Source organism: Musa acuminata, chromosome BXJ1-8 (genome assembly GCF_036884655.1).
Source record: "Musa acuminata AAA Group cultivar baxijiao chromosome BXJ1-8, Cavendish_Baxijiao_AAA, whole genome shotgun sequence".
Classification (NCBI taxonomy): Eukaryota; Viridiplantae; Streptophyta; class Magnoliopsida; order Zingiberales; family Musaceae; genus Musa; species Musa acuminata.
Window position 1 is genome coordinate 46,350,171 of NC_088334.1, and position 15,205 is coordinate 46,365,375.

At 35.3% G+C, this 15,205-nt stretch overlaps 1 protein-coding gene across 1 annotated transcript; it reads right to left on the reverse strand.

Moving 5' to 3' along the window:
- Window positions 1-3,076: 3,076 nt before the first annotated feature.
- Window positions 3,077-13,504, reverse strand: LOC135588244 (PP2A regulatory subunit TAP46-like). The gene is made up of 9 exons (XM_065080292.1): window positions 13,307-13,504; window positions 13,018-13,140; window positions 11,037-11,123; window positions 10,768-10,872; window positions 9,780-9,941; window positions 7,583-7,618; window positions 7,373-7,444; window positions 4,276-4,553; window positions 3,077-3,483 (listed from the first exon to the last, which is right to left on the reverse strand). Exons 1-9 carry the CDS (start codon window positions 13,400-13,402, stop codon window positions 3,252-3,254), a joined length of 1,191 nt encoding a protein of 396 aa, XP_064936364.1. The 5' UTR covers window positions 13,403-13,504; the 3' UTR covers window positions 3,077-3,251.
- Window positions 13,505-15,205: the final 1,701 nt, after the last annotated feature.

The following is a 15,205-nucleotide window of genomic DNA, read 5'->3' on the forward strand; positions in this document are numbered from 1 at the left end:
CACGAAGATCAACGACGAAGGAAGGATATTATTGCCTCGTATTTAGTTCTTATATAGGAGGCTTTTATTGGTCGATTGCCAAGAAACCACCGTCCGAATGAATCGATACATCATCGTGATCCTCTCGTTGGCCAGTTAGAATATGTGGCCCTTTTATAATTAAATAAGATATGTTGAGGGTGTGTTAGAGCGTTTCTAGGGGCGTCATAACGTTGACAACACACCTCTCCGTTGAGTGATTCAATTATTCTCCTCGACTCTCTCCCCAAAACCCTCTCCCCAAATCCATCAATCTGTGTGGGTCCTGTGAAAGGATAGGAAGAGAGGAGAAAGAGTCTATTCTCCTTGCACTCCTTCAGATTGCGTGCGATTGGATTAAAGACGGTCGGATTAAAGACGGTGCTTGTAGCTATTTTGGATTAAAGACGGTGCTTAGCAGATCAACGAGATCTCTGAACATATGACATCAAAAGGTACGCATCGTATAATTAGATCTATGCATTGATTTCAATCATGGCATATAGGTTATTTCCGCATTATTGACATAACATAATTACATATCTTTATGCTTACAATTGGTATAAGAGCTCGATTTTTGAAATCATGCATTAGATCTATAAATTAATTTACGATGCATAATTACCTTTATCTTCTAAGAAATTGACTTAGCAAATCTCTTTGATGGATGATGCTCTGATACCAAGATAAAGGTAATTATGCATCGTAAATTAATTTACAGATCTAATGCATGATTTCAAAAACCGGGCTCTGATACCAATTGTAAGCATAAAGATCTGTAATTATGCTATGTCAATAATGCGAAAATAACCTATATGCCAGGATTGAAATCAATACATAGATCTAATTAAATGATGCGTACCTTTTGATGTCATATGTTAAGAGATCCCGTTGATCTGCTAAGCAACGTCTTTAATCCAAAATAGCTTCAAGCACCGTCTTTAATCCAATTGCACGCAATCTGAAGGAGTGCAAGGAGAGTAGACCCTTTCTCCTCTCTTCAGGACCCACACAGATTGATGGATTTGGGGAGATTGATGGATTTGAGGAGAATAACTGAATCCCTCGAGATGCGTCTATACGTGTCAACGTTATGACGCTCTAACACACCCTCAACTCCTAGATATCCTGTCCTTTTATAGGCAAGAGCAGAGGGTCTACGATGAGATCTCAGAATATTTTCTCCCATCAAGGATATCTCCGAGGAATCGCTAAAATATCTGAACGGAACCCAATTAGTTATTCTATTATATATCTTATTCAATTATAAAATGGCCACATATTCTAACATTAAAAAATTGTAAGCATAAAGATATGTAATTATGTTATGTCAATATGTCAATATGCTAGGATTGAAATCAATGCATAGATCTAATTATACGATGCGTACCTTTTGATGTCATATGTTCAGAGATCCCGTTGATCTACTAAGCACCGTCTTTAATCCAAAATAGCTGCAAGCACCATCTTTAATCCGACCGTCTTTGATCTAATCGTACACAATCTGAAGGAGTGCAAGGAGAGTAACCCTTTCTCCTCTTCCTATCCTTTCTTAACGGAGAGGTGTGTCTATACGTGTGACGCTCTAACACACCGTCAACCCCTAGAGATTCTGTCCTTTTATAGGCGAGAGCAGAGGGTCTACGATGAGATGTCAAAATATTTCCTCCAATCAAGCATATCTCCGAGGAATCGTTCCGTAGTGGACTTAGTCTATTAGCTAAAATATCTGAACGAAACTCAATTAGTTATTCTATTATATATCTTATTAAAATAAAAAAGGACCACATATTCTAACATGGCCATCCCACGAAAGGACTTCACTCCTTTTAGCAACTTGGTACCAAGTGTTCGTTCCTCTGTATTTGATAGAAGAGTCTCTATAGAGTTCCTCAACTCATGAGTTCTTTTAACTACTCGAAAGGATAAATTTAAATACTATCAATTTAAAGATAACTTTGACTTGAAAGAGTAGATTGAAAAGTTTATCCAAGTTGATCGAGCAACGAGTCAACATGATATGCAAATAATATGCCAAAAGGAGCCTTAAACTAGAGGTATATGTTGAATTAAGATCTAGAGATAATTTTCAAAAAAGAAGAGGAAGAAATAAAAGGTAGAAGACATCATGAAACTTCCGGTGACGAGTTCGGACTAAAAGTTGAGAGGATTTGACTAAAGGTTTGGAGTTGGAAAAGTCCAAAGTTCTCATATTACAGGCAACAACCGAGAGATGACTCAAAGGTCCTCTTTTACGATGGTGGTCGGGTGTTGTTTGGTCTCCGTCGCTTAACCTGTTGTTGTTTGGTCTCTGTAGTTTAACCTGTTGCTGCTATCCTTACAGTTCGACTAATGGATGTCCTTGATTAGCCATAGAAGATTTGGCATCATAACCAAAGCGGCTTTGAGATGATTCATGATATTAAACACCATTGAAAACAAAATCCATGCCCAAATTTGATCATAAAATATCTTATATCTCTTAACATGATCGAAAATGATCATGAACCATCTCATACCTTCTAATGTGGTTGAATTTAGCCATAAAATGGCCCATACCTATGAAGCGAGTGAATTCAATTTTTCAACGTGAGCAAATTTGATCACAAATCATCCCTTATCCCTGACATGATTGAGTTTGATCATAAAATGTCCAAAATCTCTAATATGGTTGAATTCAACCATAAAGCATCTAATATCGGATCATAAAACATCCTCAATCACTAAATTCGATCGAATCAAACATCTTGTCTCTTTGAATCCAACTTTAATCAGTCTTAACAAAATTTAGACAAGAAACATTCCTCACCTACGAAATGATTAAATTGTCTATCGAGGAGGACACCCTCCAGTTGTCAAAACAAAAGCGAACCAATGATAACTATCTGACATATCGGTACCCATACACTACTACGTTGCCAACACCACAATTACTAATAAATACTCTCGATAGTAAATCGGAGTCCGAACTCGTCTTCGGGAATCACTTACCATTTTCAAGGAAATTAAAAAATCACAGGACTCTGAACATTGCCACCAACAACGAGCTAGCCAACTCTGAACATGATCCATGAGAACATATCTTGCTCCCCAAACTTGTCCGACTATCAAAAGCACTATTTTAAGATACACACAAATCAATATCTTCAGTACCGTATACTACAAAGGTTTAGGTTTAGGTTTATGTTGAGGTTTTCCATGACAGGGGGGCACAAGAACGTAAGCCCTGGAACTTACCCACAAGGAGTGAGTTTCTTATTGCCTGCACCACGAGGATGGTCATCTTTCCAATCGTCCCATGCTCTTGCTTTTTCCACCTCTGCGTCTTCATCCTCGGTCGAAGTAGTGCCCTCCTTGTGCCACGAAGAGTTGGCTTCTTCCATGAGCTTGACATTCCACTCTTGCCATTTCTTCATCATCTCCATTTCCCGTAAGCCAGCTTCTTCTATACTCATGGTTGGTAGCCTATGAGACATGAAAGGGAGTCAGGCGACCTGGCATGTAGTGACCCAGACCATATACTTTCTTTCCCAATCGAAAAGCAATTGCTGCTACATGTAACATTCCTGAGCGAACTACGCATACTGATTTGAGAAGCATAGGTACCATACCAAACTCTAATATTGCAAACGATAAAAGAAAAAATGACTTTCTGCCAACTTGTTACAGACAAAGAGAACTGTACAGAGCATGCAACGCAATCCAAGCAGAGCAGAGACACCAAGAGGAACTCATAGCAGCACTATCCAATATAGTAAAAGATGAAGAAACAAAGAACTTTCTGGCAACTTGTCACAGTCAAAGAGAACAAGAAAAAGAACCAAAAGATTAAACCGTATGAAGTTCCACACTAATATATGCCAGATGAAAAAGAAAGCAATTACAATTTAAGCAAAAACCACACATAAAGCCAAATTGTCCTTCAATAGATATGCTATTAGTTGCACGGGCTTGATTGAACATGTTATAGTAAGATCTACATGCCCCCGAGGGAATGACAAAGCAATGGCAGAAATCTAGTTTTTATTTTTATTTTTTTAATTTTACATCATCCTTTTCGTTTAAAAGACAGTCCCTTAGTTTTTACAGAGTCTACCAACATAGATTTCATAGTCGAGCAATATAGAACTAATACCTTTCTTGGTCCTTTAGCTACAATTCATCATGTGACACAGGCTATGCCTTCCAGTCTTAAACACTACGTGAGTAATGAACAAAAATAAATAAATAAACAATCACAAAAGTTATATGGCGTACCTATAACCTGGTTGGAAGACTTGTGCTGCCATTCTCTCTCTCTCACTAGTTAACCTTCCACCGACAAGGCTAGCTGGTCCAAATATCATGGGTTGGTGCTTGTGTTCATGTGCTTGTGAAAGCTGTGCTCTACCTTCGATAACATCTTGGGCAAAGGTTGCACATGTGATGGGTTCTGCTGGTTTTGAAACTGCTGCTTTACTTGCAGCATTCCTATGCCATGTTTCAGCTCGTTTAGTACGCTCATCAAGAATCTCATGAGCAAAATCTTCTCCTTCCTGCAATCCAGTTCAGCTTGAGTAGAAATTTATGAGTTTTCAGAATTTTAATGCCACACAAAATAATAAAATTAATATAAACGAGAAAAACATGATCGTACAACAACAACAAAACCGTAAGCCTCAACTATTTGGGGTCTGCTACATGGATCTCTTACCGCTATTGAGATCTGTAAAGAGTTATATGTTTAATTAACTTCATAATACTTAAATCTTTATTTATAGTTTCTATTAAAGTTTTGTTAGGTCCTTCTCTACCTCTTCTCGTATTACTAACATTAATCATTTCACATTTTCTAACTATCGCAACCGAATGTCTCCTATCAAAGTGATGCCTAATTGTTCACGAATAAAAAAAAAATATTTTTCTATCTTTCCTAATAACTCCACACATCCATCTCAACATTCTGTCACGAACGGTCGTCGCGCACCCGCAACAACTCCGTTCAATGAACCGTTCATCGCTCTGAGTTGTTAGAGATATTTGTTTCAAGTCTTTTTTAAAACCCACCATAATAAATCTCCAAGAACCCTATCATAGGCTTTCTCTGAGTCAATAGAAACCATATGCAAATCTTTCTTTTTCTTCCTATACTTTCTTATTAATTATCTTGATAAATAAATAGTTTCTATGGCTGATTTTCAGACATAAAATCTTTCTATGGTTGATTTTTAAAGATATTTGTTTCAAGTCTTATCCTACTTTCGATAACTCTTTCCCAAAGTTTCATAGTATGATTCACGATTTTAATTCATCTATAATTTGAATAATTTTGTATGTCGACCTTATTTTTGTAAATTAATACTAAAAAACTTCTTCTCTATTCATCAGGCATCCTTCTGAATCTCATGATTTTATTAAATAAACTAATTACCAAGCTACTTCCTTATCGTCTAAACTTTTTCAGACCTCAATATGAATACCATCAGGCCCCCGCACTCTTAGTTATTTTCATCTACTTTAATACACCTTTCACTTTACTAGCTCTAATTTTACGAACAAATCTATGATCATTAAATCTACCACTATTATTTATTATTAAATCTAAGTCTTGTGTGGAACATTTATTAAATAATTTATAAAAATAATTTTTTATTTTTTCTTAGTCTCGTTATGGTTAACAAATATTCTTTGATTTTTGTCTTTAATGCATCTAATATTTTCTAAATCCTTATACTTTTTTTCTTAGCTTTAGCATTTCGATATATATCTTAATCACCATCTTTAGTATTTAATTTATTATAAAAATTATCACAATCTTTATATCTTGTCATACTAACCACTTTTTTAGCCTCTTTTTTATATTTATTATATATTTTAAATTCTCTCATTTTTTCAATTTTGCTAATCTTTAAAACATGATCTTCTAGTAAGAATTGCTTTTTGAATTTCCTCGCACCACCAACTCTCTTAAAGTTACACCTCTATATTTAGTTTTACCAAGAATCTCCTTTATTAAGCTCCTAATCTTATTAGCCATCGATAAACATGATCGCAAGATTCTTTAAATTAATGAAATCAACCATAACAACTATTGTATGAGTAGAAAACAATCGGAAAAATACAACATGAGAAGCATTTAATAATGAAGGCTCAACTAGCTAGTGATGCAAGCACAAAGCACAACTCAAAACAGAAATTAGTAATGAGAGAGATAAGGATGACTTAGATGAAAGTACAAATAAAATGATGCAATAATAGACTAAAGAAGAGAAGCTATTAGAGACCATAACTTTTGTGATCTTTTTACTGTCTCATATTTCTTCAGCACTCTCACTCATCCACACAGAGACTATAAGAAGTCGACAAGCAAATAGAAACAACTAAAACCAGCTAGGAGAAGAAAAATATACATGCCAAAAAATAACTTGTTATAGAATACAGTGTCTATGGTGTTTGCTGATTTTTAGCTAAAAACAAAGAGAAATAAATATGATGAGATATATCCTTTTGTTTGTACGGTAACCATTTTATATTACAAGAATATATATACAGATAGATCATTGCAATAACTACTTGTTAATATAGGTTATAATAATTAATAAACACATATTTTATTGGTTCCAAGATGAAGAGTTTAGATGGATGATATGATGGTGTTGTATACAGATATTACAGTACTTTGTTAAGGACCCTCAAAGGCACCTCTCCCAGAAGATCATACGGGTGTTATTCAGCTGCAACAGGACCAGAAAAAGTTAGGTACCAGCATTCCGGTGTACAATAGGTCCAAACCAAAAGGCTAAACTAAACAAACTGGAATTTCAGGTTGGTCCATTTCAGTTGTAGGAATTAAAAGAATAACAAATTTTGAGAAAAAGTAACTAATCATTAAATCCCTTTGTTCCTGTGTCCAGTGCTCTAACAAAGGAGCAACGATATGACCACTTATTCAAAAAAGAAAGACTTGAGCTTTCAGGACAAAGATGAACCGAGAAGAGCAATAGGATCTTAAGTAAATAGTACGGTGTCAGATCAATGATGTATTATTCTATGCGAATAAAAAAAAACTTTTTAAGCAATACAGGAATAGTAAATTACATAAATAATTTGGTCATGACATTTCCCTGCAACCTGGTCCTCTTTGTTGAGCATCTAGTTGATTTTCTCAATATACTTCTGACTAAGATTATGGGGGCAAGAATTTGGTACCCCACAGATGGGAAAATAACACGTTAAAATGGATCCAATACCTAATATTGCTTGGCACTACCACCATGGTATGCTGTTACATGTAAAATTAGGATAATAGTTTCTCTATAGAAATTTCATCAGAATTGCTGCCTTAAAGAAAGACATGCCCGTTGCATGACATTACCTTTGATTGTCTCTCTTTTACAGCAGCAAGCATCTCTTCCTCTTTCTTCAGCATCTCTAAGAGATCAAAAGCCTGAAAGTAGAGCAGTAACAAAAAAATATGAAGACAAGATCAACTATTAAGAAAAATAGAAAAAGGCATTGTAGAATATACAGATAGTGGAAACTACAAAGAGACAAAACAATAAACTTCAGATCTGACCAAGCTGACCTTGCAGATAGACAAGGAAATGGTTGTGAGCCATGCCTGCAAATATTAACATAGTCAACATTTAGAACTTTCGAGTTTCAACAAAGATTCAACATCCACAAGCTATATAATTGGTGTTTGGTTATATTAATTATTCACATCTTTTGAACAAATTTATTGAGATAAATGCTTGAAAAACAGTAGATTTCTGGAAATGCACCAAAGAGACTGAAGGTAAAGGTGCACATAGAAAAACAGAAGTTGAAAATACCAAAAAAAAAGGATGAGATGAAAATCATTTACAGTGATTTACATATCATGACTAACTTTATTTTTTTTATTTAACAATCATTTCTAATCTGGGAAGCATATGCGAGTAGAACTACAGGAGCAAAATGATATGTAAGATCTAAATCCAGACAAAACATATATGATCGTAGTATTACTAAAAGCTAATACAAAATACAGCAATAAAACTAGTGCAACTCTTTTAATAAGTCCGGAATGATGAGCCTGCCTCATCCTTGAAGCAGTTCTGAACGTTTCACTATCAAAGGTTTGCAATTTAGTGTATGGCAATCAGGGCTCAGACCAGTACCACACTGATCCATACCAGTGTACCGAGAGTTACTACACTGGTACATACAGAGTTTCAGAAAAGCCAAGAAACTGTCTGGTACAAAGCCTGTACCATCCCGTACGAGACAGTCCAGGTCCTGCATCGGGGCATACCACCCAATTTACCCTGGTTGGCATACTGGTAAGCTGTTGAACCAACCAATAAATACAGCTTGTACCATGCCACACTGGGCATGCAGTATTGCAAACCTAGTTTTCTACGCAGAAGTTTGGAAAGCCATCCAACATAAATCCACATGCAAGTATCAAGTATTACACAGACTAGTAAGATGGTCCTTTTACTAGATGCAAATAAAATTGACGTAGAGTGACTGCTGTACAAGGAAAAATCAATCATTTATATTTCTTATTGACACTTGAGAACTGCAAATTATCATTCTTATTTTATCATATCTACTGACCAAATGCAACAAGTTCTAAATAGTAAATAATCCATTAAATCAGCAAAGGCTCCACCATAGCAATTTAAAGATTAGGTCGGATGATTGGCCAAGGAAAAGTGAAGGACCACAAAAAGGACCAGTGCCGGTTGAAAAGGATGCGATCTCTCTGAACAAATAGCATTTAGAAAAAAATACATGCTTTTCTAGTATAACACCATTAAATTTTTCTCCAAATGAAATCAGTTCAAATAGTTACAAGATGCTAAATAACAAATGCAAAGGCAAGCATCAGATCTGATGAGAAATGTCTGACACCCAGACTGTGCTAATGGATGTCTAATTAATGGAAGATGTATTAAATTAATCCAAAATGAGATCCAACGTTTATCAAATGCAAACCCACAATGTAAACAACTATATAAGATAACAATGAGATTCAGTAGATCATGCATTACGATAAAAAAGTTTATATCATCAGATTTAAACAAGTTATATTGTCAAATATATGGAAGTGACCATGGGCACGTACATGGGACACAGACATGACACGACACGAACACAGCAACATGTCATTTAAAAAAAATTAGGACACAGATACGGCATTGACAGGTGTATTTTTAATATATATAATATTTGATTAATATGGGTTTTATAAGATTTATACTTAAATTTATAAATTCCACAATGTGAATAAATAAATTTAATCATACAGATTAAAATAATAATAATAATAATAATCTAAATTTAACTATCATAAATAAATGTTGAGTGCATCAAATACTATTTAAGAATCTCTAGATATAATTGATATATGTTTCCTTGCGACGATCTTCATATTTCTTTTCTTGTGAAGCATATGACCCTCACACGAGGACCACGCGAGCGCCACACGCGAGTGTCCAACACGTGTATCCGTGGGTCCGACACATGTTGAACACGTCCACCAATCTTAGAATAACACAATGCCAATATAGCATTAAATTTGAAAAGGTCAGATAATAACTTTTATATGGATTCTAATGTCCAAAATGGTTAATTCAAAGCAATTTTCAATAATTTAAGCTTTTCTAGATAATTATGCAAAGTGTGTAAGAGATAGTCAACAAAATAAAATGTCTAATTTAAACATCAACCTACTTGTGTTGATTATCAAACATTGAATCATTGATAGTTCACTCTTAAACAAGAAATCAAACCTCTCTTTCCTCCTCTCCATCATCATCAAGTACATCTTCCTCCCCGACTTCAACAGGTGAAGACAGAGCTGCTGCCCTCAAGGACCGCCAACGTCTCTCCTTTTTTTCTTTGATTTCTTGCAACTTTGCTTCTGCAGCTCTCTGGCGTTTGAAACGAGCAATCTAGTGTTGATTCAATTAAAGAAAAAGAAATATCATTAGCAGACATGGAGAAATGAAATCAGCCAAAAGACAACTGGAGTCAAAACAGGGACTTTTCTATTTGTGTATAAACACTCATTAACAGAGTGATATGCTAAAGTCTTTTATATTACTAGCAAGGTGAACGAGCAAACAACTGGAAATAGAAACTCAACCTGTTTCCAGTAACAGATATATAAAAATTTCCCATAACTGTACAAGCTCCTAGATTGAATCAGCAATTGAGGTAACAAACAATCAACTGCTATATCCAAAGTTGAAAATCAATGACTTCAAATGAAATAGAGATATAAAAAAAAGTACAAGCAGTTGATGTGGCAGCACCAGATTGGCACAATTGACCTTGGTTTATTATATATACAAATAACAAAGAAACAAAGCCAATGACATCTAACATGTTTCATAATTTCTAGGAAAATGATAACAAGATATCATTGGCATACACAAACATTCTTTTAGCAAAAACAATCAATGCAACCACAAAGTGGTGAAATCTGAAATGCTACATGAACATTCATCATGGCTTTTATTCTACAATTCTCAGATAATCATTGCTTTTGCATTATGTAAAAAGAAAAAGAAGATGCTTTGATAATATAAACTTCATAAAGCCTGAAAAGCATAACCAATTATTCCATACACAAAAGCAATGGATGAAAATCGCAAATACTTGATGTAAGCAGCATAGTTAGAAGGAAATACTAGGCCAACAGATCTTAAATTTTTAACTTGCAACAGATGAGTACATATGTTTATCTTAAATATTTGATGTACACAACATATTCACCTTTTTTGCCCTTTGATTTGCAGGAGTGTTAGCCCCTCTTTGACTAGATCTTTCCAACTCCTCTTCAGGAATAAGCTCCAAGGCTTCACAAATTGAAATAAACTCCTACATATAACAATAGTCACAACAAACAAAGTACCATCAGAACATGAAAAACAATTTTACCAATAACAGCAAGCAAATTGCATCCAAGCAAAAGAACTAGATGCTTTATATGAATGCTTGCTAGTAAGTTCTAGAAAACCAGCATTCAACCAGTTATGTCTCACCTTCAAATGGTCCCGCGAAATTTTAAGAACCTTTAATCTGTCATCTTCAGCAACTTTTTCTGTCAATTCCCCAATATAAAACGGGACCTGAAGAATGATACAAAATCCATTAAGATAAAAGATGCATAAATTCACTAATCTAACCTAGTGAAAAAGAGTATGTGACTGTCCACATTAGAGCAAAACCTTGCACCATAGATATGAAGCATATAGTAGAAATAAATTTTTTGGTTATTCAGATGCATGATATAGTAAAGGTTAGCCTTATTGTCATGGTAAAGTTACGCTTTTGCAACTAGTGTAATAGGGTGGTCACAACCTTGTCTTCTGGGAAGTCTAAACCATAACACCTAAATTACTTAAGTGCAAATTAATAGTAGTAGACTCAAACATCCCCATTTCCAATGTGTGACTAAATTGAGGTGTTACAATTTTCCTTGCTCGGGACTTGACATCTTCATCAAGGCTCAAAATAGTCCAATAATTAAACCCTCTACCATGGTGCATGTAAAACCCAATAATTAAACCCTCTACCATGGTGCATGTAAAACCCAACCTTGTAGTGATTCCAAACCGTTAATGCATCTTCAGAGTTCAGACCCATCTGCAAATAGCCCTTTCTTCATTTAGCCCCTTTCACCATACCTAATACTAGGACTCCTTTGATACCATTTGTTATGGCTTGACCTAATGAGATAATTGAATTTAGGCCAGTTTACCATACCTAATACTAGGACTATTCTGATACCATTTGTCATGACTTGACCTAAGGAGATAATTAACCCATTAATTTTATAGGTCTAAACCATGTAGTCCAAAATGCTTAATCTCAGATTAATGGAAGCATACTCATCTATCCTTCAACTCAAATCTCCTCTCACTTCCAATGTATAAACATGACTAATCTAAGATGCCATAGTTAAGAGAAACAAATACAATTTCTCGGCCTGCAAAGGTATGGATACATATATCAACTCTCCTTAGACTATCCATTGGTGGAAGCCTTGTGCATTGAGCCAACCTTTTTCAGATATACGATACAACAGTTAATAGAATTGAAAGCCCATCGATCCTAGATAAGTTTTAACAGCCACAAACACATCCAAAAGCTTAAGTTATAACCACACATGTAAGGTAGTTGAATGACAAGGCCAGCACCAGGAACTTTAACTTCTAATATCCTTACACTCTATGTATAGTGTTGAATAGGAGTTCTCAAAACTTCAGCATAAGACCTCTCAATCCAACATTATGTCAGCGCGTTTAGCTACTCATATGCTAACACTCCTAACTTCACTCCTGGTTATGATAGTTATGGTAGATGAATAAACAAACAACAATCAACTCCATCCCCGTCATTTCACCTTTCTGTTTTTAATTCTGTCTTACAAGGCATAGCATCTCGATTGGAATCTTCTTTCTGTTACAGGACACCCTTACAACCAACAATTCATAGAAGCTCATGAAAAACTCATCTACGGACCATAAATCAACACAAATCTAAAGCTAGCTTTGACATGTGAAATCTTTCTTGGATGCATCATTTATTAATGCCATAGATACAGTTGCTCTCCGAGTTGAATCATTAAACAACTAACTTGGAATCCACAAGTTCAACCCAATCCCATATTCACAGCTCCAGTTACATTAAGTACCCTTAAGTTCACTGTCACAGCTCAGGTAGCATTACAAACTTTCAGATAGGTACCGTTACAAATTCTGAAACCTAGATAAAGGAGATCAGAGAACAAGCACAGTTTTTAAATCAGAGACTACGATCTCAATACCCTAACAGTCCAAACAAGAAACATAATTTGCACATCTTATATGCCTTTTTAAATAATTTATCCTGATATCAATTAAAAGGCACGAGAAACTACCAAGTCCATGAAAGTTTTTCACGACGATTGTAACCCATGACAGATTTCCATTACCCGTATTTTTGTCAATTCAAATTCAAAGAAAGGAACAGAACATTTACCAATAAGTACTTCAGATTGGCGGTGCTGACATCATCCTTTGTTTCGTTGGACGAGAACAACCCTAACTTGCTTATCATCTCATCACATCGCCGCAATGTCTGGATTCCCTTCCTCAGAGCTTCCTAGAATTCGAAAGCATCCATTACCAATGAGAAAGAACGTTGCACCAATCGTACGAGTGCTTCAGATTTCGCAGAGGAAAAGAAGAAACGAAAACAAGGAATTCAAGATGACCTAAACCGTAAATACTAATCGATCTATTTCACGAAGGAAAGAGGAAACGCGAACCCGATCGACGGAAGACTCGGATGCCATGGCATGGATCTTCGAGGCCTCCTCGAACAGCGCCGGGAGAGGCATGTCCTCCGTCTTCCATTCTCCCATCGGATCGATGCCAAGCGAGAGCGATCGAGGTCGACTGCAAACCCTAGAAATACGAATTGGATGCGAGGAAGGTGCCGACGAATCGGATCGAATCCGAGACGAACAGATCCGCGAGAGTGGGTATAAAGCCGACAAAGAAGAGAGGGGCGGAAAGAACGAGAAGGGGCTCGAAGTGACGTGGCGAACATGACTTGATCAAATTCTGACCGTCGGATTCAACCATTTGCGGCCAGATTTCGACGAGTCCGATTTGTTACGACAACGAAAATGGTACGCAGTAAGGTTAAACGTATCCAATATCGATACACGATGAAATGACACGTCACGATATAAACAAGTAGGGTTGATTTGAACCGACCCGGATCGACTGTTCAACCATTTTACTTGTGTCAAATTTGAAATCAATTGCGATTTAGTCCATTTTGATTGGCCAAAAAAATTAATTATCAAATTAGTAAACTGTAATTTTAAAAGGCTAATCCTATGCAGTAAATCTATTTATTTTTTATATCTGATTTCAATTTTTAGGAATAAAAAATCAAACCATATTATTTGATTTTGGTTCAATTCAAAATCGTTGAACCGTTGATCCGGTTCGGTTCAAATCAACCCAACTTGTTAATAACATTATAGGGTAATTGAGGATGAATTAAATGACAAAGAATTAAATGTCAAATCATATACTTTCTAGTAAGTCAATAAACATATTGGGCTTTGTGGGTTATTGGATTGGGTCATGACATCAATCATCTCAAATTGTAATTTTATTCTCCGTAAAAACGAAAGTGGTGATAGTGACGGGAGACAGAGAACTACAGCAATCGATCTGATCCCAATAGTTCCAACCCCTCCATAAGCCCTAACAGTGGCCGACTGCACCGGTCTCTTTTGTATGTAATGCCCACATGAGCTTTGTCGGCACTAATGGGGGCCGACCTCCGTTGCTTCCGTCGGAAGACAGTGGTGTTTGACCCGCCATTGCTGTTCCGCATTCTGCAGCTGCAGAGCTCGAGCGTTGCTGCCATTGAGAAACACTTTGTCCATTGCTTCTCTTGTTTTTGGCGATTGATTAATCTTAGCCTATCGTGTAGTCGTCTTTTGCCGTAGAGTTGGCCTTGTGGGTTCTTCTGATTCCTCGTTTCCTTTCTGCAGCTGCTTTCAGCTTTCTTGTCCCCTCCTTTCTCTCTTTCTTTTTTCTATTTTAAGGTGAAGTAGATTTATAGACGAATTTTGGAAAAAAAATCATCTTTTTTATTTTTTTTATGAGAAACACCTCTTATAAAATATTTTTTTCTAATATCCCCTTTTATCTCATTTTTTTTATCTATAAACCGACTGAGTTAGTTCAGTTATAATATTTTTATTTATTTTCATAATATTAAAAAATAGTAGTATAAAATATGTTATCATAGTGTTTTATTAATATTATTAAAATAAAATTATTATATTATGTTATTTTTTAGTATTAATGAAATTACTGTAATCTAATATAAAAATAAACTAATTATATATTACATCATATAATTACGAAAGTAAAATATTAAGATCTTTATATATAATTAAAATAATAATTTTATAAAATTAAAATTTTAAAATAATGAGATTAAATATTTTAATTTTATAAATATATGGACCAATGTAATTTTTAAAAATATAATGATTTAAAAATAATTAATTTAAACAAATATTGTTTAATTAGCTCAGTAAAAACACTATTAAGTTGCATTGCTGTTCTGCAATTAGCACACGCAATGCTCTCCAAAGCTTTTAAGTCACGAAGCCATGTGAAGACTGCACGTACGT